Below are 26,129 nucleotides of genomic sequence, written 5' to 3' on the forward strand. Positions count from 1 at the left end.
AACGTTAACGTTAACGTTAACGTAACGTAACGTAGTACGTAACGTACGTACGACGACGTACGTACGTAACGAAGAAGAGAGAGTAGTTAGTAGAGAGAGAGAGAGAGAGAGAGAGAGAGAGAGAGAGAGAAGAGAGAGAGAGAGAGAGAGAGAGAGAGAGAGAGGGAGAGGAGGAAGGGGGTGAGGGAAGGGAGGGGAGAGAGGGAGGGGACAAGGTCATAATCCCGCGATTGGAAAGAAGAGAAAGCATTTAACTGTCGACTTGACTCCTCGAAAGTATCAGGCATTGCATAACCACGGTCGATCATTGGCACCTGAGGCGACGGAGACGCCGAGCGAAGAATTGACTCTTATATTTTCATTCCTTCGATCTTCTTCTTACGGATCGCGAAACATTACGAAGACTATGAATATTGTGCCCTCGATGCAGCTCAGATACCTCTCGCATCCCGCCGCGACACGTGATTCGGTACTTATCAGATTCAACAAGAGAGTAAGAGAGAAAAATTGAAAGAGAAAGAGACAAAAAAGAAAGAGAGAGAACCAATGGTCGGTCCAGAAGACTGACTCTCTTGCACGGACACAAGCGTGGGATGTGAAGGTCGACGACCCGATACCGCGAGGATCCCGTCAAGGCCGCGTTGAGCGGTCGAGCGTCACGAATTTCGCGCGATTATGTGAACGTCGGGCTCATTCGAGTCCGGAGTTACTCCGTGCAGTATCAATACTCCACGCTTACGCTCGGCCGCAAGATAAGGTAAAAATTTATAGATATACTAATTTCATAGTGGCCAGAGATATCGGGTAATAATTTTGTAATTCTGTGGTATTTAGCATATTAGTCTCAATCCTGATCTCTACTTAAATTATCTCAGATCGAATATAACAATAATAAAATTATAACAATAATAAAATTATAATAGATGCGAGAAATATAGACGAACATTAATGAAAGTTCATTTTATAATAAGATCGTGAAAGAGATTAGAAAGCTGTCGATTGAAATAAAATTTTGTAAGGTCAATTTCCATGCGTGATTCTTTGCTCGAAAAGATCTAGCATTTTTCTGTGTTGACTAGCGGAATGTCGCGATTGATAAATGATAGAGCCGATTCAAACGCAAATTACTGTTGTATGTTCTGGACAAGCTAGGCGTCTCGAATGTATCGGATTACGAAGGTCAAGAGCGATGATCGAACACCACTTATTTCGTTCAAGGATTGTTCGTTGAATAGAAATGCAAAGTACACGTTGAAATGCAGCACGTCATACTAATCACTATTGATCATTGCTTTATACCGATATAAACGTTTTTTTAATATGAGATTATTCTAATAGAAGGTTAAAAATAAAATTCTATAGAAAGATCACTTAAAGAAGTTACTTCAAAAATTTTTTTTTAAATCTTCTTTGTGAATTGTATGTGCGCACGAGAATATTTTATATATTAATATTTTATATATTAATGTATCATGTTAACATAATACTATAATATTAATATTTCAGAAAATTTTTTTATAAGAAGTACATAAATTTTTTAAGAATTAAATAGTAATTTATTTATATTAAAAGTTATATTAATAATTATTTATAATAGTTTTATTGATCTAAGCATTGCACGAAAAAGTACAATTAAACATAAATGTTAAATTGTCGAAAGTTGTACAGAGAAAGTCTACTGTCGGCATTGTTGCATGCAACGTAAGAAACAGTTTTAATCTTTCAAATAACTTTGTCTAATAAAAATACAATAGAAATGAATACGACAACAAACTGGTTACGATCCAATCGGAAGTTTACTTGTTTTGCATCGCACGCAATTTGTTCTCGTCTAAAAATAATCACAACTCGCTTACTATAACATACGATGTGAAATTTTCATAACGCACGTTGATATACATCAGTCAAAATTTAAAATTCATAACATAAGAATTTTAAAGAAAAGGATACGGGCAATAAGAGTCAAGCACAGAAGACGTCGCGCAAATAATATATCTATGACGTATGAAACTTCTTTATTCACTAAAACGCGCTTACATGTTTTGGCTCATTTTTGAGCCTTCCTCAGAGACAATACAAATTAACATAAATAAAATTGTAAATAAGTGAGCTCAAAAGTGAGCTAAAACATGCAAGCGCATTTTAGTGAATAAAGAAGTGAATAAGCGCGTTTTAGTGTTTCACATTTCATAGATATATTATTTCCGCGACATCTTCTGCGCTTAACTCCTACTATCCTTTCCGGTTCTTTGATTTATAAGGAGTCTTGGTTAGTTTGATTTGTTATACGGATAAGAATTTTAAATTCTAAAATTATAACATTCTTATGCGAAAAAGTTAGAGAAAAATGAAATATTTATGTAATAAGTTATTAATCTTTATAATTTCATTTTTAATTTACATAATCTCAAAAAAGCTCTCTTTTCAAATTCAGTGCGATATTACAGATACTGCCACAATCTGTCACACTTATTACAATATTTCATAACATTTTATTTATGTGTGATTTACTGATGTAGTTGTATCTTTATCTGTGTTTATATCATTCTCTCTATGTATCTTTTCTATATATAAAGTTAATCGGAAATTTTTGAAGATATTTGTACTGTTCCAGCAATTTAAGATGTATCCAAAATCGAAAATAAATTTTTCTCGCGCCTAGATCTTGATATTATAGATTATAGATAGTTACAGAAGTTGTCAAAAGGCAAAAAGTTTAGACACCTTAAAATATTGATATCCGCCATTGAGTGCATTCACGTATCTTCTTGAAAGGATTACGCTTATTTTATATAAGAAATGATTCTTTCACGAAAAAAATTATTTATTTGATAAATTTAATTTAGTATGTATTTTAATTATAATACAGGCTGCAGGAAGTTGGATAAATTTCAACTTTCGCGTCTTGCATCTTGCATCCCGTGCATTACGATCTGCGGCCTATTATAATCTAAAATATACGTATGTTTCACTCGCGACCTGTGACCTGCGTTCTGTGTGCTATATGTAGATCGGGCTTTACGCCTCTCGCGTAAATCCGCGCTGTGCAACAGGTTTTCGTACTATTTGCAACAATACGTTCGCGTTCTGCGCACTTAACGCTGCAACAAGTGGTTTCCGTCCTATGGCACGCTATAACTATCTTAATTTACATCTTACATATTTTAGTGAGAAATTCTTCAACCCTCCTTGATTATTTATTATAAAAAAATAACATTGAGAGTTATTATAATCCGTTCATGTGAGACTCCCGACATTTCATCGGAAAAAAGTGGCATCGTGACGAGCGTCTTTTAGGAAAATGGCATTAACGGAAACCATGGCGGATGTTCGCGAACAAAAACGTGAGATTTCTGAAACGACATGACGATTGCACTTGCGAGCGTGAGACTCGTCAATTGAATACATTTTGTATGATTGTGTTAAACAATTAAATTAACAAATAAATTATAGTTAAATTATATAGTAATTGTAATTATTTTTAGTAACAATATTATATTATTAATCATTTTCAATTCCCAATTATATTATGTATATTTATTGATAGAACTATAATATATAATATATAGCTATTATTACTAATATTATAGTTAGTAATAATAACCATAATTACAAATAAGATTACTAAACATTTTTCTGTCAATATATATTATATCACACTGAATACTCGTGAGTACGTGTATGATCGATGGCACGAAAGATGAAGGACATTATATCTTATAAATTAGCGGTACAAAAAAAGTGAGCAGAATCAATTTAAATGAGTATAATCAATTTTAAACTAATAAATTTTTATTTATTGCTTATTTGTTGCAAAAGAGTTGTCAAAAAAAATTCTTGCAGAGCTACAAATTTTTTTGACAATTTTTTTAGTAACAAATAATGGGATTGCATCCCATCATGTTTATGTGCCGAGAGAATTTTGCATTGTAGCTATAATTGTGATTGTCATAATGTTAGTAATAGTAATTAGGTAAAGTTAGGTACATATATATACATATAAACATATATAATTTTATCAATAAATTTTATCAATAAATTTATCAATAAATCATTTATTGATAATTTTATCAATAAATGTATATAATTGACAACTAAACGTGACTATAATTATAATTATTATTATTAAACAAATGGTTATATTGTATAATTACTATAATTTATAATCATATCTTGGATCAATCATATTTTATATGTTTAATCGTACATCAATTAGTCAATAAATACTTAAATTTAAATTAATGAAAGATTAAGAATATCTCTTGTAATAAAATTACAAAAACTGCAGCATAAGAGAGCTTTTTCTAAACGATGATCTAAAACTCTCACTTTACACGAATATTAATAATTTTTTGTACACAGTGACCGTGTGAAAGCTCTCGTAACTATTACATGTTCGAAAATTATGTAGGAAAAATGGCACGTGATACAAATTAGATTGTTCTGAATATCGTTTATACAAAAAAATCTCACGAATATCTTTTCCTGAAAGTTTTCTAGAAAGTTCTTGATATCATGATATCGTATAGTAGGCGCAGACAATGCATTCGGTAAGAATTATGAAGCTCAATGTGTTCTCGAGAGACTCAGAATCTTCTTCCTCTTTCTCCTCGCTCTCTTTCTTTCCTTTTCCTTACGCGTTTTCCTTTCATTCGCCGTACTCGGTAAGGTGGATAGGTTAACTAGGAAGCCCGAGTACGCGCGCACACGCACGCGAATATGTAATTACGTTTACATGCGTGCACAGTATGTGTAATCGCGTGTGCTGTGTGAGCCGTATGTCACGCGTCGTACCTACGCCTACGTACGTATTATATGCGCAATTCGCCATCCGACGAAGAAGTATGTGGTACGGTACGTAGAAATTGCAAAAGGAAAGTTCGCGATCTTGTTTTTTTTTATACCATTGCGCGCAATAATGAATATGTACGAACATGTAGAATCCTTGACGAACGTATCATTTCGCGACATTGTGAGATTCTCAGAACGCTTTTAGATCTGTAATTGAGATATTTACAAATAAAATTATCTAGATAATTAATTTATAATATAATAAGACAGGTGTAACATTCGTGGATGCAAAATATAAAAGTGAATTTCAATCCAAATTTGATTGAATGGTAACATACTTATAGTATGTTATCACTTTATAGGAAAATGCATTTGAGTAAATTTGATTGGCTGTTTTATTGGCGCCATTGTGCGCAATGTTATACTGTTTTCTTACATTACGGCCAAATCTGCAGAGACAGATCTCGAATAGAATATTTTGATCGTAGAAAAACAACAAATCACACCGTCTTTAATGTTTGATGTGAACAAACTGTCGCCAGAAATTTACAAACGTATTGATATGCTATAGATACTAATAGATTTTGTCAACAATATTGAATTTAATGTGGACATAAATTGTAGTGGGAAATTTGATCGAATTTGCTGCTAATTTACCAACAAACTGTTAACATTTTTCTGTCTGTTAAATTCAGATGGTAACTTAAATGACTCTTCTGCTTCAATTTCTGTTTTTTTCTTGTTTAATTTTCTTTAATCTAAGAAAAAAGAAAGCGTGTCGTACAACACCATTCGAATTTTTGTATATGCACTAGTATAGAATTCGATGGAAAGTGCTTTGCGGAAGCTTCCCTCGTGGTATATAATGCACTTATCAGATTTGCTGTAACAAATCGCACATCACAGGTAAAATACTGTTCTGAGAACTCGAGGAAAGTATTATCCACTGATATAAATATATATTTGATCAGTACACTGAAAGAAAAGATTGGTTGTTGCAACAATATAGATAGTAAAATATGGCATAGCATTTTATATTAGCCTATCGAAATCATATATTGATATTGCTGGATATGCTAACGCAATTAAAAATTTGCTGCTACAACCAAAAACTGATTGCTGCAGCTATTATAAAAATGTTATGCTATACTTTACTATCTACATTGTTGCAGCAACCAATCTTTTTTTCAGTGTAGTTTTATCTGTGTATGTATATATATATATATATATAGAGCACCAATAGAAATTTACATATTAGAATAATAAAAAATAATTTATAAAATGTATAAGAACTTAATGCAATAATGCACATAAATTTGCAAAAATAAATTTGCAGAGAAAATTTGATTGCTATAAAATTTCATAAAAATTATTATATTGGTATATATATATTTTATGTTTTAATGATTCTTACATCATGGTTTTAATTAATGGTTTTTAATTAATAAAGAAAATCCGCGTAAAGTTACATCATGAAATAATTAAATTTGTTTGCTGTTATTTTTGTGTACATTATATGTTATAGGAATATCTATAAAGTTTTTTACGATGTGAAAAAAATTTTTATTCTTCGACTTTGAAAAAGAAAGTTGAAAACATCGAAAATTAATTAAAGAATTTGGGCAACATTTGATATTCTAAACACATTGCGATATCAAATTAAAAAAAATTATCTAATAATTTTGGATGATAACAAAGAGTTGTTCGAGACGTGTAAATTATTCAAGAAAATGTACATACACGAGAAGTAAGAAATGTAAACGTAATTGCAAGGTATACAAGCATTCGGTAATGAAGAAGCCAAGCTTTAAAATTTGATATTAGATTTCGTGTTTATGTAATCGGAAGGTAATCGGAAATTGAGATGATGAAATGATGATAGAGATACTTGAGAATTATTTTTCTGATGCGTTCAATCTTCGTTCGCAACGGGTGGTCGTACCAGATCGAACATTATTGGCAGAGACAAACGACTTAGGAGAAAACAAAGATCAAAGTTGGACACATGGACATGTTGTCACTCATCAAAGAGAAAAGCACCATGTACATTCCTGTCGTGTTTGCGAGAAAATCGCGAGTAGTATAATCACTTTTAGACCTGGAATGTAAGAACATTTTTTATTACATTGGAGATAGGCAGATTTAATGTTACAAAACGGTACACGGTGACATAAGATACGAAGACAATATTTAAAATTGTTGCACGATGACTAATCAAGACTTTAAGATTTTGAAATGCATATGAATTTCCACGAGAGCTTCAAAACCGAGAGCGAAAGCATGAACAAAGTCTTTGATTAATTACGATTGGGAGAATTACACAGAAAGAAGAGTTTGAAGAATCTAAAATTTTAATTATATAGATGCAATTATTAGATTTGAAAATAATTATGTAGTATGCTCAAACCGATTGCTAGAATGTTAATCTTTTTTGTAGTATTGTCATTAACGTTTAAGTATTCTGTATAATTATTTTTATGATCTAACAAAATTATTTTTAAATCTATACCTAGCTAATTTTTTAAATATTTTAGTAAAACTGTTCTTTTTGCGATAAACTTCTTTAAAAACGATTTACAAGCGCGTTTCTCGCGAAAGGATAAAAAAAATTTTATCAGAGGTTGAAAGTGATCTGTGAGGGAAAGTTGAAAGCGAAGAGGAGTGACTCCACAGAAATTCAGCATGACGTTTCAAAGAGAGCAAATATCGTACAGGATGTAATTGAAAAGTCGTCTACAGTGATTGAAAATGGTTACCCGTCAATCAAATATGCAGTTTATCATCAATTCGCGACACATCGAATTTTACGGAATGAAATTTCTGTACAAATGATGAAAAGAGAGAAAACCGGGACAACCGTTGATCATCGGGACTGTCAATCGCGCGATTGCGTCCAATATACAGAAATCGTAAACTCGAGAATTTTTTCTTGTCAATTAGATAATTATTCGCTCACTCCTGATAATGATCGCGTACGCTTGCCGACAAATGGTCAACAATTGTGTGTTCGATCAGACATCGGAATACAAATCAGGGAAAGATGTCGGCAGCATGTAGGAAAAACAAATGCAAGTAGGAAAAACGAAAATCTCAAGGCATGTACCAGAACAAAGATTATCGTTTTTTGATGTCGCTTTATTAACAGCTGAACGAAACGTTGTTAGTGAAGGAAATGAAAGTGAAAGCGAAGATACATATGATATTTTAAGAAGAACTGCGCGCGAGAATTTACAATCTACACATAGTGGCGTGAGAATTCTGCGTTATGCAGTATGGAAGAAGAAAAGAGAAAGTGTTGGATTATTATGAAAATATTCAATAAATAATAAATAATTTTATATAAATTTTCAGGTATTTAACTTACGTATCTCATACGTACGTTCAATTAACTAACTCTTGAGGCTTTTTATAATTTAAAGATTATCGTGCACGATATAATATTTCTATTCATGTAATATATATCTATGCTTCTACCATATCTTAGTAAATTAATGCAATATGTGTGCATAAAATACCACGGTACAGGAACACGCAACATGCGTGTACATAACGAGCCATACATACATGCGCATCAAACTTGATAAGAAAAAAAAGCAGAGAGGAGAGGGCCTTCGTACATCGCGCAAGAAAAATCATGTAGGGTGGTAATTTGTCCGTTGATCGTTATTTATTGTGATTCTCGTGGTACGCGGGCGGACGGCTGGATATTTGCATGCGAAATTGGCAATGGCATAAGGGCATGAATCTCCTCACGCACGGCCGGACGCACGAGCGGGACGCAAGCAAAAAATGGGGCTTGCCTTACGCAATTGTATACGTTGAACGGTGGTCAGGGATCGGCCGTCTTTCCATGTTGGCACGTTGACACGTATCATTTATACTTCATCATGTCCGCGGAAGATCGACTGCGCGAGCAAGCGAGTGAGCGAGCAACTTGTAGAAAAAAAAAACTTGACGGCCCACCTCACTCTTCTCGTCCACCTTGCCATTCGCTGTTTTGCACGTCACTCGCGGCCAAGAACGCGGCAAATTGAACGTGTCAGTCGCGATGGAATATAGATCGGAGGCTCGTCCTCGTGCCCGTCGTTAAGAGTGAAATTCTAACCGGCCAATTTTTTCTTAGGGTGCTGCTAGCTTGATGTTAAGCTAGCTACGCCACACGTTTCTTTTAAATGGCATATGGTACAAAATTGTTTTTATAGCACAAAGTAGCACAAAATGATAGTAGCATTAAATAGTTCAAAAGATCTTTTTTGAGCCTGCTTATTTGAGTTAGCTTGACAGAGCTCACATCAATTTTGCGAGAATCTTGTATACCTATATGATGAAAAATCAATTTAAGCTCGGTTAAACAATATATACCACAGCGATATTTATTTGTCCAACAATATTTGGTCTAACAATAAGCTAGAATTTATTTTTGAATAATATCAGAATGAAATCTAATCTCTTAACGATTTACTTAATTAGAGAGTAATTAAAATATATTTTCTAAATTTTTTGGAGTGAAATCTCACTTTAAAGAGTGAAAATTGAGCCAGTTTTGAAAAAGAGTGATTTAATTTTCAATCTTTAAAAATGAGATTTCACTCTTCAGGACGAGATTCACTCTAAACATTTGAGAGAATAGAAAAACATATTGGATATACTTGGCGTTTACAATCATTTCATCCTTGTTTAACATTATGTTTGATGAACAAGGATGAAATGATGCTCGTGAGTGTTGCGAAAAAATGGAATGTATCTACGTAAGATATTTGATATAATATTTACAAACAGCTGAAACTAAGGTATTTACGAACGCATCACAAGTTAACCAATCAAAACATCTCATCTTGATCTTCCTTTATGTTGCGTTATAGTGACGGGGATGGATAGCGCGACGTGTGACGCTCGGTGGAAATGCCCTAAACGAATGCGAGCATCTAAGCATTCGTTTCTAAATTAAAGTAGGAGAAAGGGAACGCGATTTCTTTACGAAGTGCTGTGTCACGTCGAATTTTAAAAAAAAGTCTCAGGATAACGAGCCTCAGGATGAATTGTGCAAAATTGAATAACAGACGATGGATCAGATAGATCTTGAGATAAGAAGTAGGTCTTACAATCTTATATAGAGTTCATATCTTCAGGATATTATGATTAATGAAATTAATTGATCATTATTAATTACGGTAGTTTCGGTACAAGTCGCCAGTTCCAATATTTCGCACGTGGCTCACCGCTACTCATGATTTAGCGCGCAAACACACACACACACATACACACACATACGCGCGCACACGATAAGATATAATTTATACATATATTTATATGTATACATATGAATATATATATATTTTTTTTGCGTTAACTATGCTATTGGTATTATATTAGAAAATAATAATTTCACAACTAGTGCTATTCCGATATAAATTATTTTTTACATCTATAATGATATTCCGATGTACACTTGGTATCACACATAATCATGGAACGTACACGCCATTCAAGATAAATATCATTATCATTACATGTTTTTAACGATTTTAATTATAGGGAAGAATAGAATTGGGGATTTTTTTTTCAAATTTCTAAGGAAAAATTACATAAAGGCGACGATTATTTATTTATGAATTATAAAAGTCTTTATTGAAAAAAATATTGATTTTCAACTACAATAATTAAATTTGAAGAATAAAGGTAACAAAAAGAATGTGACAACTAATAATAAAATTATTTGGTTTACAATCCTCTTTGTTAACAACATTTCAGATAAATTTAGAAGATTATTAATAATATGGTATCCAAAATTGCATTTTATAATATTAATAAACTTCTAATCAAAGTGTGCAGAAAGATCCTTTACCAACCAGTGCACAGAGAAATGTTGTATATAAGATTGCCTACAAAGACTGTGAGGCTTCTTATGTAGGACAGACTAGTCGTCAATTACATACACACATTTTAGAACATCGAAATCACATTAGGAGAAATATGTTTTCTCATTCGGTCATTATAGACCACAGATTGCAATTTGATCATGAATTCGATTGGGACAAGGCGCAAGTTTTGGATATAGAAAGAAATTACAACAAAAGATTAACGTCTGAAATATTGTATATAAAAATACAAAAAAGAAGTTTAAATCTCCAAACAAAAACTGAATTTTTAGACATGTTCGTCAGAATTTTCTGAATATTATTTGAAATTAATGTTTATAATTATGCTTTCGATTGTTCCGGGTCAGTATCAATATTGTTGACTGCGTGTAACCGAAGAGAGAACAACTGTTACATTTTATTCTTTTCATTTGACGAAAAAATTATTTGGATCACTCTTGTTACTTCATCTAATTGTCAAAATTAATATTATATTCTACTGGTTGACTACTGTATGTGTACAAGTTGCATCAATTCGGTAAGTGTCAATCTGTTTTCTCCTTATCGGGTCCTCCTCCTTTTTTAAAAAAATAATTTCACATACGTGGATCGTTTGATAAGTTTGGTAAATTTCCATGAAATGGCGCTACAATCCATTTGATGACGCGACATCTCGAAAGATCCACTCTTCGAACCCCTTCAGGCTAAATTTCAGCCAGAAAGGACGCATAGTTCACGTTTGGTAGTCATTTGAAGCGAGCAAAAAATTTGGCGTGCAAAAAAGTGCTCTTCCATCAAGACAACGCGCCGTCCCACAAGTCGACCGTTACAATGACAAAACTACGAATTGGGCTATGAATTGATTCCTCATCCACCCTATTCTCCGGATTTGGCCCCGTGTGACTTCTTTCTGTTCCCAAACTTAAAAACTTAATTCGGTGGGAAGAAATTCTCGTCAAATGAGAAAGTCATTGTCGTCGTCAATGAGTATTTTGCAGACTTTGAGACAGCCTATTCAAATGACTACCAAACGTGAACTATGCATCCTTTCTAGCTGAAATTTGGCCTGAAGGGGTTCGAAGAGTGAATCTTTCGAGATGTCGCGTCATCAAATGGATTGTAGCGCCATTTCATGGAAATTTACCAAACTTATCAAATAATCCACGTATATCTGTGACATTCTTTTCTTATTATAGTTTAACTTTATAAGAATTCTGGTTTCCTTCTGGCCTGTAAATTGAGATGAAGCTAAGGAACCTCATTGTGATATTGGATGATTGACATCATAATTGATGCATTACTTGTACTAAATTAGAATTATATTGATATTATTGAGAATGACTTGAAGTCGAAACGCGTTTTATACCAACTTTTTATATTGTTATACAGGGTCTTTCAATAAGGACGCTCGAAATTTGTTAGATCATAGCAACCATGTTGTTAAAGTGACATCTGTCAAATTTGTTGTGAATTGTTTAGTAATGTATGGCAAATCACCATGGAAGATCATAGTGTTGAGCAACGTGTGCAAATCATAAAATTTTATTATCAAAATCAGTGCTCCGTTCGAGAAACATTTCGCGCATTACGTGATTTTTATCCTCGCCACAACCGTCCTGCCGAGTCGATTATTCGACGTTTGATGGCCAAATTCGAATCAACCGATTCGATAAATAATCAGCCAACATCAGTACGTCGCCGAAACGCAAGATCTGCTGAAAACATCGCTGCTGTGCGTGAGTACGGGAAAAACCCGAGGCGGTCAATTTCTCGTCGTTCATAAGAACTTGACCTTTCTGCGACTTCAACTTGGCGAATTTTGCGTCGGGACTTGGATCTGCATCCCTATAAAGTTCAACTGACCCAGGAACTTAAGGTAAACGATCATAGACAATGCCGTGTGTTCGCTGATTGGGTTCTGGAGCAGTTGGAAGTTAATCCAAATTTCGCCAAATACATCATCTTTAGCGATGAGCCCCATTTTTGGATGAATGGATATGTGAGCAAGCAAAATTGTCGAATTTGGGACGATACCAATCCACGCGAGATACACCAGCTTCAAATGCATCCCGAGAAAGTCACTGTTTGGTGTGGATTTTGGTCTGGCGGAATCATCGGTCCGTACTTCTTCCAAAACGAAGCGGGCGTTGCCATAATTATCAATGGCGAGCGCTACAGATTGATGATAAGCAACTTCTTGTGGCCTAAAATGGATGGATGATATGGATACCGATAACATGTGATTCCAACAAGATGGCGCTACGTGCCACACACCGCATGCCACGATGGACATTCTGCAAGCAATTTGAGGGCATGGTTATCTCGCGCGACGGCGATGTGAACTAGCCACCGAAATCGTGCGATTTAACGCCTTTAGACTTCTTCCTTTGGGGCTATCTTAAATCGCAGGTCTATATGAATAAACCACAAACAATTGATGCTCTCAAAGTCAACATAACAAACGCCATCCAGCCAGATTTATGCGAGAAAGTCATCGAAAATTGGACCGCCCGAATATGTGTCACCAAGCGAAGCCGCGGCGGCATTTATATTCCATACTTAATGCCATAAAATATTCTTTCAAATAAAAAAAAATTGAGTGGATGTCTCACACACAACTTGTTTTATTTACATTTAAAAATCGAGCATCCTTATTGAAAGACCCTTTATTTTACATTAAAAATGGCCATATAAACATTTCCATTATTATACTTATTCAATGATTACCACGCTGACTCCTACTTCACCTTACATGTTAGTCTTTATATTGTTAAATATTAAGGAGTCCTTCAACATTAATTGTTATTACAATAATTAACATTTATACACATTAATATGAAATATAATTTTAAACAAAAAATAAAACCGATTCGGCAAATTGTTTTAAAGAAAAGATTTTAAAGAAAAAAATTTTTTTAAAGAAGATTTAGTTCAAGATACAAAAAGAATTTATTATATAGTATGTCTTATTGGAAACGCAATTCGTGGTTTCGCGTAAAGTAACCACGGTAGTGTCGTTGCGTGTGGCTTAGCGTCGAGACACTACTTTCTTGATAAAAAGAATTGTAAAAAATACTTCATTATTAAAAAATTAAAAAATATCATCAATATCATAAATTATTTTGCTGCGATATGAAGATCAGTCTTTAGCGAGCTGTAAAATGAGATACACTCGTGACGCTTGGCAACCGGATTATGATCTCGCAGAATCATCGAAGCAAAGAATAACGAATAACGGTCGCAGCGGCCGTGGTTTGTTATTACTTAATCAACAATCTGCTCTAGTTTACAAACATTGCGACTAGCTTAACGTTGGCAAATCGAACATGGTAGCGTGAACAAGAATTCTCACTCACAGACGGATAATTTCATGCACCGAGTAGTGCGATAGCCAAGAAACTCCAGAGTCCCGGCGCGGCGAATCTAAATGAATTGTTCGTCAAGCGTTGTAAATCAACGAGCATATGCCGGTTATTCGCTCATTAAGAAAACTAACGTAACTAATGTTACAGCTATAACACAACGCCGAAGATCGAGAGACGAACGAAAATTGTTGAACGTTAATTGCGCGATGTTCCACGTCAAATCGGGCTTGCTTGTCATGATGATTGTATCGTAGAATCTTTATAAGAACTCTCTTGCGATCAAGAATTAATGATCTCTTGTGGAACCGGATATTGATTTTCTAGAATCGAAGAACATTTTTTACAGATCCTTAGCAGGACATCTAAGCAGAATTATATTTACACTGTTAAAAATAAAATTTAATAAATTAATTTATATTTATGTAAAAAAAATATATAGTGGACTTTTTGAACACGCAAAAATGTTAAAATTAACATTTTTTAAAAATATGATAATGTTAATTTTAACATTTTTGCATGCTCAGAAAGTCCACTATATGTTTTTAAGTTAAAATTAACAATTTATTTTTAACAGTGTAAGAATAGTAGGTACATCCTTTTCGAACTACACAATACTTAAACTTGAGAATAAGAGGTAATAAATATGTGAAATTTATAAAAATAACTTTCATAAAAATATTGTAGTATTTCGAAATATAATTTCATTGCTATCTATAAATCTATTTTTTTTAAGGCTATGCCATATAAAAAACTTAAGTAATATGATTAATATTAAACAATAAGCAAATGAATCATCAAAATTAAGAATGTAAGACATAACAAAAGTAGTAGCAAATAAAAAATATTAATTTGTTTACTATTTACACAAAAAATGCTTTTGCTAAAGTATCTAAAAATTTAGATAATTACAAATCTAAAAATAATTTTGTTTGCATCAAATTACTTAGTACGCTCAAACTGATTGCTAGAATGTTACAACATTGCTATTAAGTATTCTGCATAATTATTTTGATAATCCATTAAAATTATTTTTAGATCTGTATCTGGCTAAATTTTTAGATATTTTAGCAAAACCGTTCTTTCCATGTAAATATATCTCATTATTTTTTGTATGCCATAGCCAGTGTTGGGTAAGTTAATATTTTTTTTAACTGAATAAAGTTAAAGTTAATGGTTTTACAAAATTAATAAAGTTAAATTAAAAGTTGAAGGAATAAAAAATTAACTTAACGTAAATTAAATCGATATTGAATTAACTTAAGTTAAAAAAAAGTTAATTTTGAAAAAAATTATTTTTTAGATCAAAATGTCCTAATTTTTAAAATGAGATTAAATAATTACAATATACAATAGATTATTAAGTAAATTAAATTTTTAATTTTTTTATTCGTATGTGATATAAGTATATAACACATAACGATATAAGTTATATAACTTTAAAAAAACAGCTAGCACATAGAGAAGATACAAGATCAGTGATTACTTTTTAATAAGTCTTAAGCCATAAGAAATTGACCAATTACAATCGAATGCAAGAAGAATATTTGTTTGTAATTGGTCAATTCTTATGACTTAAGGCTTAAAACATTTATTAGATCCGAACTAAGGTTTATGGCATAAGACATAAACGCATAAACCAATCAATAGAGAGTTGTATTAGTATCTTAAAAAAATTACTTAAAATGATCTTAAAATATGAACAGATTACGAATATACGCCTTTAGTCTTATTATATCTTATTATTTTTCTAAGATTTAATATTTAAAAGAGAAAAAATTTTTTAACTTAAAAAAAAGTTAAAAAGTTAACGTTTAAAAATAACTTAGTTAAGTTAAAATTTAATGCATTTAAAATTATTAACTAAGTTAAGTTAAAAGTTATTAACTTTTAATTTTTTTTAACTTTTAACGATTTAGTTACTACCCAACCCTGATCATAGTCTTTATATGACAAAAAGCCAGAAATCGGTACGTATGTATCTATATGTGCGGATCAAAGGACGATTATGTAATGTGAAAGTTACCGATGGAATTCACTTTTACTTCGACTTCGCCCTGACCTCCGTTGTAATGAGAGCGATCTGAGTAATCTGATCGACACATATATTTGACAATGAACGCATAACCGCTTTAACATCTATCGAATATGTTTCGTTTCTCTTCCTTCAAAAGAGTATACGAATATGATTGTTGCACCCACTTTTATAAAATATTCAAATTAAATTATCCGGTGTTATATTCTGTTGAAAAGATTGGTCAATTGATAATATCGTTGTACATGATTATATATTATTTTTTTTATAAATTAAGAGTCGAGAGGAATGAATAAAAAAGGTATGAATATTTAATCAAAACAGATTTATCGCTTACTGTATATGATTAATGATTTGCCAAATATCACTAAGTATCAATGTGGATGTTTCATTTATAACCGTAGTTTTTTAATGTTTTCGTCGATCATCGATAATATATGTGGGCGTGTGTGATCGATTCTTTCTTCATATTATGTCATTCTTGAATTTTTATTTAACTGATAGAAATTGGTTATCACGTAAGCCAATGATGTGTGATGTGAAGATATCTTATAAGAAGAATTTTTTAATATCCATCCATTGCCGATATTATCTCAAACCGCAAAGCATTAACCTTCGATCAAGATTACATCCAGTAAAGTCTTGATCGATTCAACAGCCAGCCTTGTATATCTCGATGCCGCGTGTTTGAGTAACGGTTCGTACCGAACCATGAAATTTCCAAGGCTGGCCATTCGTACGGTATCTCATAATAACTTAGAACCATAATGGGAGACAGAGTTTTTCATGTCTTTATTTAATAAATGATATTAATGTATGCGCTTTGTCCGTTTTCTTCTATATATATATATCATTGTTGATTGTATCATTCGGAAACAGATAGTAATATGCGTTCAACTTAATCAGCTGAAAACTAAAACAATTCTTCTTATTGACAAGGTACTATCAACGTTCTCGTAATGTTCTCTTCTTCTCTACTTTCTAAAAAAAAAAATAAATCGATTTTTCCTTCTTCTGTCTCATTCGTATTTATTTCATTTGCTTCAATTATCAAGCAATTAGCAAGAGTCATAAATACTTTATACTGTTAGAAATTAATATCTAAACATGTAACAGAATCTTGTTGTGATCATGAGATAACTGAAAAGTAATAATGAATAGTTTAAACTGAAAATTGAGTTAAGTAGTCTCAAGTACACTGTTCAATAAATGAAATTTATTTAATTTAAATATACTTACATAAATTAAATCTTATGACACTAAATTAAATTTAATGTATCTGCAACTGAAAAATATAATTGTATACATATAAATACGTAAAATTTTACATTTACATTTTTTATTAAATTTTATGTAGATTTGCATGAAATGTAATATAAGTAAACATATACATACTTATAACTTCATTTTCATTAAACATTTTTAATATATCTGTTTGAAATTTACTTCCATTACAACGGATTTTTTTTAACAGTGTACGCTTTACAGTAAGAAAGTAATTAAGCATATAGGTATATACAGAGTGTTACATTTTAAATAATACAGTCGATTATCTTGAAGAAAAGCATTTTCAGGAAAAATATTTTGACGAAAATTATATTGAAGGATAAATAATAGTAAAATCAATTTTGAATAAAATCGATTTTTCAAGATTACACGACTACATAAGAGTCATACACTGATATTTTTAAAAATAAAATTGTATAATTTTTTTTAAGTAACATGATTCTTCAAATTATTTTGCATATAAAATTTCAAATTATTGCATATAAAATTTCAGTAAATTATTTATTACTTTTAATTTCGTTCATAATCACGAGCTTCATCACTTGTAAAGGAAATATTTCTAATAATATAATGATGAACATGTGCGTATTAAATTTCGTGCAAATCTGCATAAAATTGTATTGAAAGTACATTAAATTTCATAAATTTTCATGAAAAATATATTAAATTTCATGTATACACAAATATTTTATATTATTTATACTTTCAGTTATAAATATATTAAATTTAATATAATGTCACATGAAATTAAGTTCAAATATTGTGTAACTTAAAAGTATATTAAATATCATGATAGTTTTAACAGTGTACATTGTTAGAAATGTAATCATGAGTTTCCTTTATATGTAAATGAAGTTCATGGTTATGAACGAAATTAAAAGTAATGAATGATTTAACTTACAGAAAATTAAGTTACAGTAATTAGTTACTTAAATGTAATGAACGTGTACATTAAATTTATGAAATTTTGAAAATTAAATTTCATAAGTTTTCATGAAAAATACATTAAATTTTATGTATATGATACAAATATACTTTTTAATTATAAACACATTAAATTTAATGTAACGTCATGAAATTAAGTTTAATTGTGTAACTTAAAATTTAATAAAATTTAAGAACATTTCTAACAATGTATATGTTTACTAATAATTAAAGCAATTGAAACAAACAAAATGAAAGAAAAAAAGAAAGAAAACGGGAAATACGTGTTCGATTTGTAGAAAGTAGAGAAGAAGAGAACATTACGAAAGTGTTGACAGTAATATCCATAAAATAATAATTTGCTCCAGTTTTCAGTTGATTAAATCGAACACGTATTACTTCTAATTTCTGAACTTGGCATCAAGTAGTAGGTATTCCAGAGAAGCGGGACATATAACACAAGTGAAATCGAGGTCGAGATTGATCAGCCAAGGCGAGCACGAGCTTGTTGGTGAATGAATCGGCTTGATAAGCATTATAACAGTTATGTCCGTAATCGATTTCCTCATAAACGTAGGCGATATGTGCGTTCTGCGAGAAAATCTCTCGATTGATTTGTATCGTGCGCCAGGAAGTTTCTGAGATACGCTAAGCCTTTCTGCATGCGTTTTATCGTTCTTATTACGCGGTGAAATTGCGGATATGGAACTATAAATCGCGTGTAATGACAAGTGCACCGTGGTGATTGCGTAAACGATTTGACAGTAGCTATAGTTATCGAGAATGATTTTATAATAATTTGCTACAATAGTACCGCAACTCGATAGAAATGTCTGTGCCATTAAAACTGTGCTGAACGATTTCGTCGTTGTGACTTGAGATACTTTCTTTTCATTCAGAACTAATCATTTAATTGGAGAGAACTTATCTTACTATACTTTCTTTATTTATAACGTTTTACACTTATTGTAATGTTTTTTAGCTTGTACTTCATATTTTTGCAGTGAGTAGAACACGCGAAGGTTTTATTACATCCAGAATGATATGCGCGAGTATAATTGCACTTAATGTCTTCCGAATTTTTGTTCCGAATTTATGTTTGCAAAAGATGTGGAATAAAAAAACTGTAGGACCTAATTAGTCGAACTTGAACAAAATTTAAATTTATCGCGCGTCGTTAATTCTGTGGCGCACATTTATTTCGACCTTCCGAAACAAGACATTGTGATTTAATCTGGCTGGATCGCACACCGTGAAGGCCGATTAATGATAAATCTGAAATTGGCAAAGATCCGGATAGCCGATAGCCGATAAAACATCCGTATCCGATAAAATATCCGTTCGTGAAAAGGACGTTTCGTAAAAAGAGCTGGATGATCATCGGGATTCGTGCAACTGAGCACAGGCTCAGTGTGTAAATCAATTCGAAATGGCGGAAATGGCGATGTATAGATCGTTTGCGAAACGATTCGGCGATTTATATGCTCGTACTAAGTACCTTACCACGAAATGGGCACATTTATATTCGGCTATAAATTTTCGTACGATCCACACCGCACCACAAATGGACAACAGATTATCGATTTAATCTGAACTTGTGATCATCGGATTGTCGTCAAGTATTATTCCTACAGGTAATCCTCTCCATCGATCTTGTATGGATGACTGAAAAGAAATTAAATCACATTCAAACTTGAATAATACATTTATCGATTTATAAGTATATTTCAAAATTGTATAAATAATTTAAATCGCGCCATATAAAGATTAAGAGAAAGAAATGACGATAAAAGTAGCTTTAGGCGCGCGTTATAATCAGCTTTAATTAAAATTCAGGTTTAGTATAATTCAATCAGCATTATATGATAACTTAAACTTGTCTTTATGAAACTGGATCCTAAGATCTCGTCAGACCGAGCTATAAATGTCGATATTTATTTCAAAATGTGGAGAGCCGCTGTTCTCGTACTCGTGCTCCGTATTAACAAAGTGGGTCAAATTAACATTGTGATTTCGCAAAAGGATTATTAGTTGGCCGCCGGTGATTTTAATAGCGCGCTGGAACGTAGGTTTATGAAACCAGTCTGCGCGCCGCGCGTCGGCCGGTTTTTCTCCTCGCTATGCGAAAGCGTGCGTCGCGCACTGCAAAGTGGAACGAGTTTCCACGCGGAGTGCGCGTGCAGCAACAGTAACGTTTGTCGTGTTTCGGACGCAGAATGAAACTGGAAAACGTTAATGAATGAGCCAAATGAAATGAGACGAGAAATGACGCGCGATGTCGTGTACGATCAACACATGCCGCATCATCTCATGTCCTACGAGAAAGCGAATCCCTCTGACATCTTAAAATATCATGCGTTTTATGATAAGAATGTGTCTTCTACAGAAAACATAACATTTAACTCTAATCTTTTGTTAATGGAAATAAGGTTATATTCTTATGAAGTAAACGAAAAATATAAGAATCTTACACAGAAAGAACGATTTTATCGAAATTTAGATAGATACAGATCTGAAAATGATTTTAAACGAAAATATGAAGACAACTCAAGCAAAAATTTTGATATTCTAACAATTAGCTTGAGCATTAATATCTTATATAATGATTTTGATAGTTGATAGATAGTCAACAAAATTATACTTTCAGATCTGTATTTATTTAAATTTTTAGATTTTTACTTTTATTAGCAAAATTATATAATTATAATTTTTTTCGTGCATTGTTTTGTAATGCTTTTGATACTATTAAGTAAGATATTTACTTAATATACCGAACACCGTTGAAGCTATAAAGCGATGTTTTATAGACTCTTTACAAGTCATTATCATAGCTTTAAGACTTAAGCCGTAAGAAATTGACCAATTATAGTCAATTATTCTTCTTATATTCGACTGTGATTGGTCAATTTCTTAGCTTAAAACTTAAAGCTTAGATAATGGCATATTGTAGAAAGTCCATTAAGGAATAACTTTAAATTATAAAAAATTAACTAATCATAGTCGATTATTCTTCTAACCTTCGATTGTAATTAGTTAATTTCTTATGGTTTAAGGCTTACTACTCTCTTAGGATCGCGAATGTTGTGAATGCCAAGTGAAATCCAAGATACAAACACAGCTGAAACTATAAAATATTTACAAACGCATCGACAGGTGAATAACTTAGTATTACAGGAGCGAGCGTGCCTTAAATTAAAGTAGAAAAGGAATACAATCTCCTTACGAAATGCTGTCATGAAATAATTTCAGGATAATGAACTTTAGAATAAGTCGTACAAGCTTAGCTCTCGAATATCGAATAAATCTTGGAGTTAGTCTTACTCGCGTAGAGTTCATATAGCTCAGGATATTACAATTAATCTGGAGTTAATTCATTATTATTAATTCATTATTAGTTCAGTATTAATTCCATAATTATTGTTATTCGGCCGGAATGGTTCAAATATTTTTTATACTGTGCGCACATGACTTTCGTCATTCCACGTTAACGAACTTCCAGTCAAATAGTCATTTTGTATTAAAACTATAATAAAAGTAAATGGTTTATTTCTGTAAATGCGCGAGTGTTCTTTGTTAAGAAACTTACCTCTCTACTTCTCACGCGCTCGCTGGATTATTTTTACACGCGCATTTTCTTAATAAAGATTCTCTGAGGTGAGATATCTAATAGGATCTTCATTTTACACTTTTGTGAAACTAAAAACAAGTCTATAAAGGCGCCTCCAGAATATGGCCAATGTATACGCTAATTTTGCATATATTTACTAAATATTGCATTTAATACATGGATAATTATGTAAGTTACATATGTGGATGATATTTGCTAATGTTGGTATAGATAAAAAAGAAGAAAAAAGATATAAGAATTTATTACAATATTTTTTTAGTTTTTGATTCGTAAATTGTTTTCAATTACATCTTTTCTTTGATTATGTCTCACATGTGTTTTTTTTTATGTTGCAGGCTGGTTCTCAGTAGTATCTAGCAACAGTGGTACCGGAAATGCTAGAGTGTACAGAAGAGTCGGCGCCTTGGTGCGCGCAGGAGTGCCAGCGTTTTTGCTCGCGAAACCACTGCGAGCTTACACGTTGACACATTCCAAAATGGGTAAGTTATTTTATCAATAATCTATCTGTATTATAAAACTGTTTGCAATACATGTCAAAGTTTAACGTCGGTGATGTAAATTTTTTATCAAATGTTGAATAAAATATTTCTTTAATTTAACAATAAATCAGAATTATTTTATATATTATTCATCATTTTATACATTATTTTTTCTTCGCGTACGTTTTGGCGAGTTAATTGGAGGAAATTATTTCATGTATCTAGCGTCACGTATATCTGGCACCCATTAAGTTTATTATCTTGGTCAAGCTGTGTTTAAAATTTACTGCACTTATTGAAAAGCTATAGTGCACGTAATGTAAAGTATAGATTTTCAGTAAATTTTGGCAGTAACTGACAGTAAATTTTGAAACACAACTTAAGTCCGCATTTTCCAACTGTCACGGTTGCAGTTATCCGTTGCTATCTGCTTGTGCGGCTGGTTACGAGTTGTACAGTTCATGTAATCATGTTAGTAACGCAGTTAATAACGTAAATAATCTTGTTTAACATAGATTCTTTTCCAAGATATGAGAAACTTCCTTTGTAAACTTTGGGAAAATTGTAGTATTCAGAGAAATGATAATTGTACACAAATAGGCGCACGTCAAGATCATTCGTTTAATCATTTGTTTAATGTAACGTAAAACTTTTGTTCTTCCTCTGATCAATATTATTCTCAGAATCTCTTTTTGTGCATGTGCTTTGAATACGGCTTCAGTGAAGCATTTAACATATGAGAAAAGAGATATTCTTAGACTTCCTAATTATATATTTTTAAAATTAAGTATAGACATTTCATATAAATACAAAAGCTTTATTTTCATATATAACAAAAAGCTTTATTTTCATTAGAATAAGAAATTACTTATGCTTACAAAATATTCTCGTCTATAACTATAATTAGAAATTTTTTAAAAATTTCTATATATACTATGACTTGAATGATCAAAAAGTACTTAATAAGTGTATCATCTAGCAATAATAAATAGACTCTTACATTTATATGCAAGCACAGAGAAATTGGGTGATGCAATGCATAGCAGTTAATTATTTCGTTCAGTCAAGCACGAATTCAGGCGAGCTTTTTAACTTACTCGTATAATTTATCAATAATTTGGCGAGCCAACGAGTCGCAGATCACGATCCAAGCAAACAATAGCTATTCTATTTTTTTATTCCTATGGCGCGCCGTGGAATCGCGATGTTAGTTCTTTTCTATATAAACGAAACTTATTTCGAAACTGATCCTGCGACGAGCCTATAATAGGCGAGCCAAGATGGATTATGAGCCATGCCGAGCTGTGAGACCTTACCTTCAGAGATGCTTTTTCATGCAACGCAGTGACATCTACACAGTTGGAAAATTTTTGTTAAATTTAATGGGACATTTCACATGTCCCAAAACACACAAATTTTTGTGTAATGTGATTGTGTTATTTGAATATTTTGCATTAAATTGATATTCAACAGTTAAAAATAATTTCTCAGTTAAAAATTTATGAGTAAGTGAATAAATAACATAAAAATAATATTTAATAAGGCAGAAATTCTACTGTGACTTGAATGATTAAAAAATATAATTCAATTAGCACGAAAGAAACTTCTAACAGTAGCAAAACAAATATTCTGTTGGTTAATGCAAAAAAATCCTTTCATATAAATTTTTTCGTGTAATTATAGAAACTCGACAATTTGTCGAAAATTCGTTCAACAGAATATTTGTTTTGCTATTGTTGGAAATTTTTTTCGTGTTGACTGAATTATACTTTTAGATCTTTTATAGTGTCCTATATCAACGAAAAAAACTTTCAACATTTGTAAAATAAGCATTCTGCTGAATCATTGATGGTCCAACAATGCAAGGTGCCTTGTTGGCTCGTCTACTCAAAGACTTTTTTGATTTGCGAAACTTACTGCTAATTTCCAAAAATGATGTATCATGAGCCATGAATCGCGAACAATAGCGAACCATTTTGGTCCTACGGCGCGTAGAGCTATAGCAAGCCATACTGAGCCATGGACCTCCTACTTTGAGAATAAGGATAAATTCGTATTTGTATCAATTGCTGCTGCAGATATTCGTTTATTTCATCTGCGAAAGCAAGTGCAGTTTGTCGTTCGTTTACGCAGAGATGTATCTTATTTGTACAGCTGTCTCGGAGATCCAGTTCTGAATGCGCTGTTTGTAATACATAAATGAATGTATTTGCTGCATAAATGAATGTATTTAGATATTTTGATATTTAATACCATCAATTAATAACCGGCTGTATGTGAAACTGAAAATCAATTTCATCAAATGTCTTGTAAATGAAATAAATAATATACTATAATTCTTCATCAGAATTATCTGATTATAAATCAGAATCTGACGAGTTACTATCATTGTTGACGAATTTCATAGCACTTTTAATAACATTCGATATTATTTTCATCGTTTTCTGAAAATTGCTTTTTTTTAATAAAATGTGCTTAAAGATATAATTCACAAAGAATTAACGCATAATCTTCAAATAAAACTCATAAATTAAATATTTTAAAATATTTATTGCTTATATTATTAAAATTTAATATTTTAATAAAAATCTAATTTTTTTATATAATCTAAAAATTTCAATTACTCGAATATAAATTTAAATTAAAAATTCTCTTTATTTATACCTTGCAAACAGTTCTCAATCTATTCAATTAAAGTTTTATCCAGATTTTCTATTGGAAGGTATGATTTGAGTAACTGATCACGCAGGTATTCGTTTCGTAAATTTAGGTCACGTGAGAGAACAGCTGCGTGAACGGATGCACTCCAACTTCCCACAGTCTCGCAATGTGTACATACGTACAGGCAACAGGCGTGTGCACAAATCTCGCGGATTATTTTTTCGATCTGCAAGCGACTGGCCGTGACACGAATGTCAATGTGTCCGTAATGTATGACTTTCGCGGCGTACGCTCGTGCGTTTAAACATATACGTAAGGCGAGGTTTACGCGCGACGAGAGCACGTAACGTAATAGGCATGCGGCCTGGTGAAAGCCGTCCTCACGAACGCGCGTGTACAAGCGGCTGCGAAGTGCGAACGCATACACACCGATGCAGCTCGCGGCGCGAGCATTATGCCATTAAACACGCTGCTGTAACGATTATAGTCACGGAAAAGGATTTTTACGCGAGCGCATCCCTCTCGGTTCTTCCTTTCAACGAGATCCGGATAGGTCCCGTAAGTTCGCAGCGGCAACATCGATTGCGTCCGTTATTTGACACTACGTTTATTGTCGTTAATTGCTCGCCATCCCACCTTCTGATCATACCTACGCATCAGTGCAACGGTACACGATCGATGCATACAATTCATATGGAAATTCGCTGTGTTCCTCGAGTTTCAAGATGATATCAAACGGCCGGTTTAGACGGCCAGAGACATGTTATTATGTTAGAAGTGTATGTGAAGGCTTTCTTGAGGTATGAGAATATTAGTATTAATAAGAGTAGGAAAAAGATATAGAAATAAAGTTAAAATTTCCAAAGATTATACTTCTGTAGTGTATGGAATAATGAAAGTTTAAGACTTTAGGAAAATATTATTATTAAATAGAAAATATCAAATCATATTCAATAATTTATATTATATTGATGATATAAAACAAGAGAGAAAAAATTGATAGCAGTTTTCCAGATTAATTTTTTTCACATGTACGATAAAAAAATGTTTGGTATTTGTGTTAAATTGATATTCAACACTTCTTAATATAAAAAAAAACAATTT

The 26,129-nt window shown here is 32.2% G+C and overlaps 1 protein-coding gene across 1 annotated transcript in view; it reads left to right on the forward strand.

The window, feature by feature from the left end:
- Positions 1 to 26,129, forward strand: part of LOC105619272 — a 77,106-nt gene that overhangs the window by 41,590 nt on the left and 9,387 nt on the right. Inside the window, exon 2 of the mRNA XM_012200797.1 lies at positions 22,221 to 22,364. Within this exon, the coding sequence (XP_012056187.1) occupies positions 22,221 to 22,364 (144 nt within the window). The remainder of the gene's footprint in view (positions 1 to 22,220; positions 22,365 to 26,129) is intronic.

Source organism: Atta cephalotes (genome assembly GCF_000143395.1).
Source record: "Atta cephalotes unplaced genomic scaffold scaffold00020, whole genome shotgun sequence".
Lineage (NCBI taxonomy): Eukaryota > Metazoa > Arthropoda > Insecta > Hymenoptera > Formicidae > Atta > Atta cephalotes.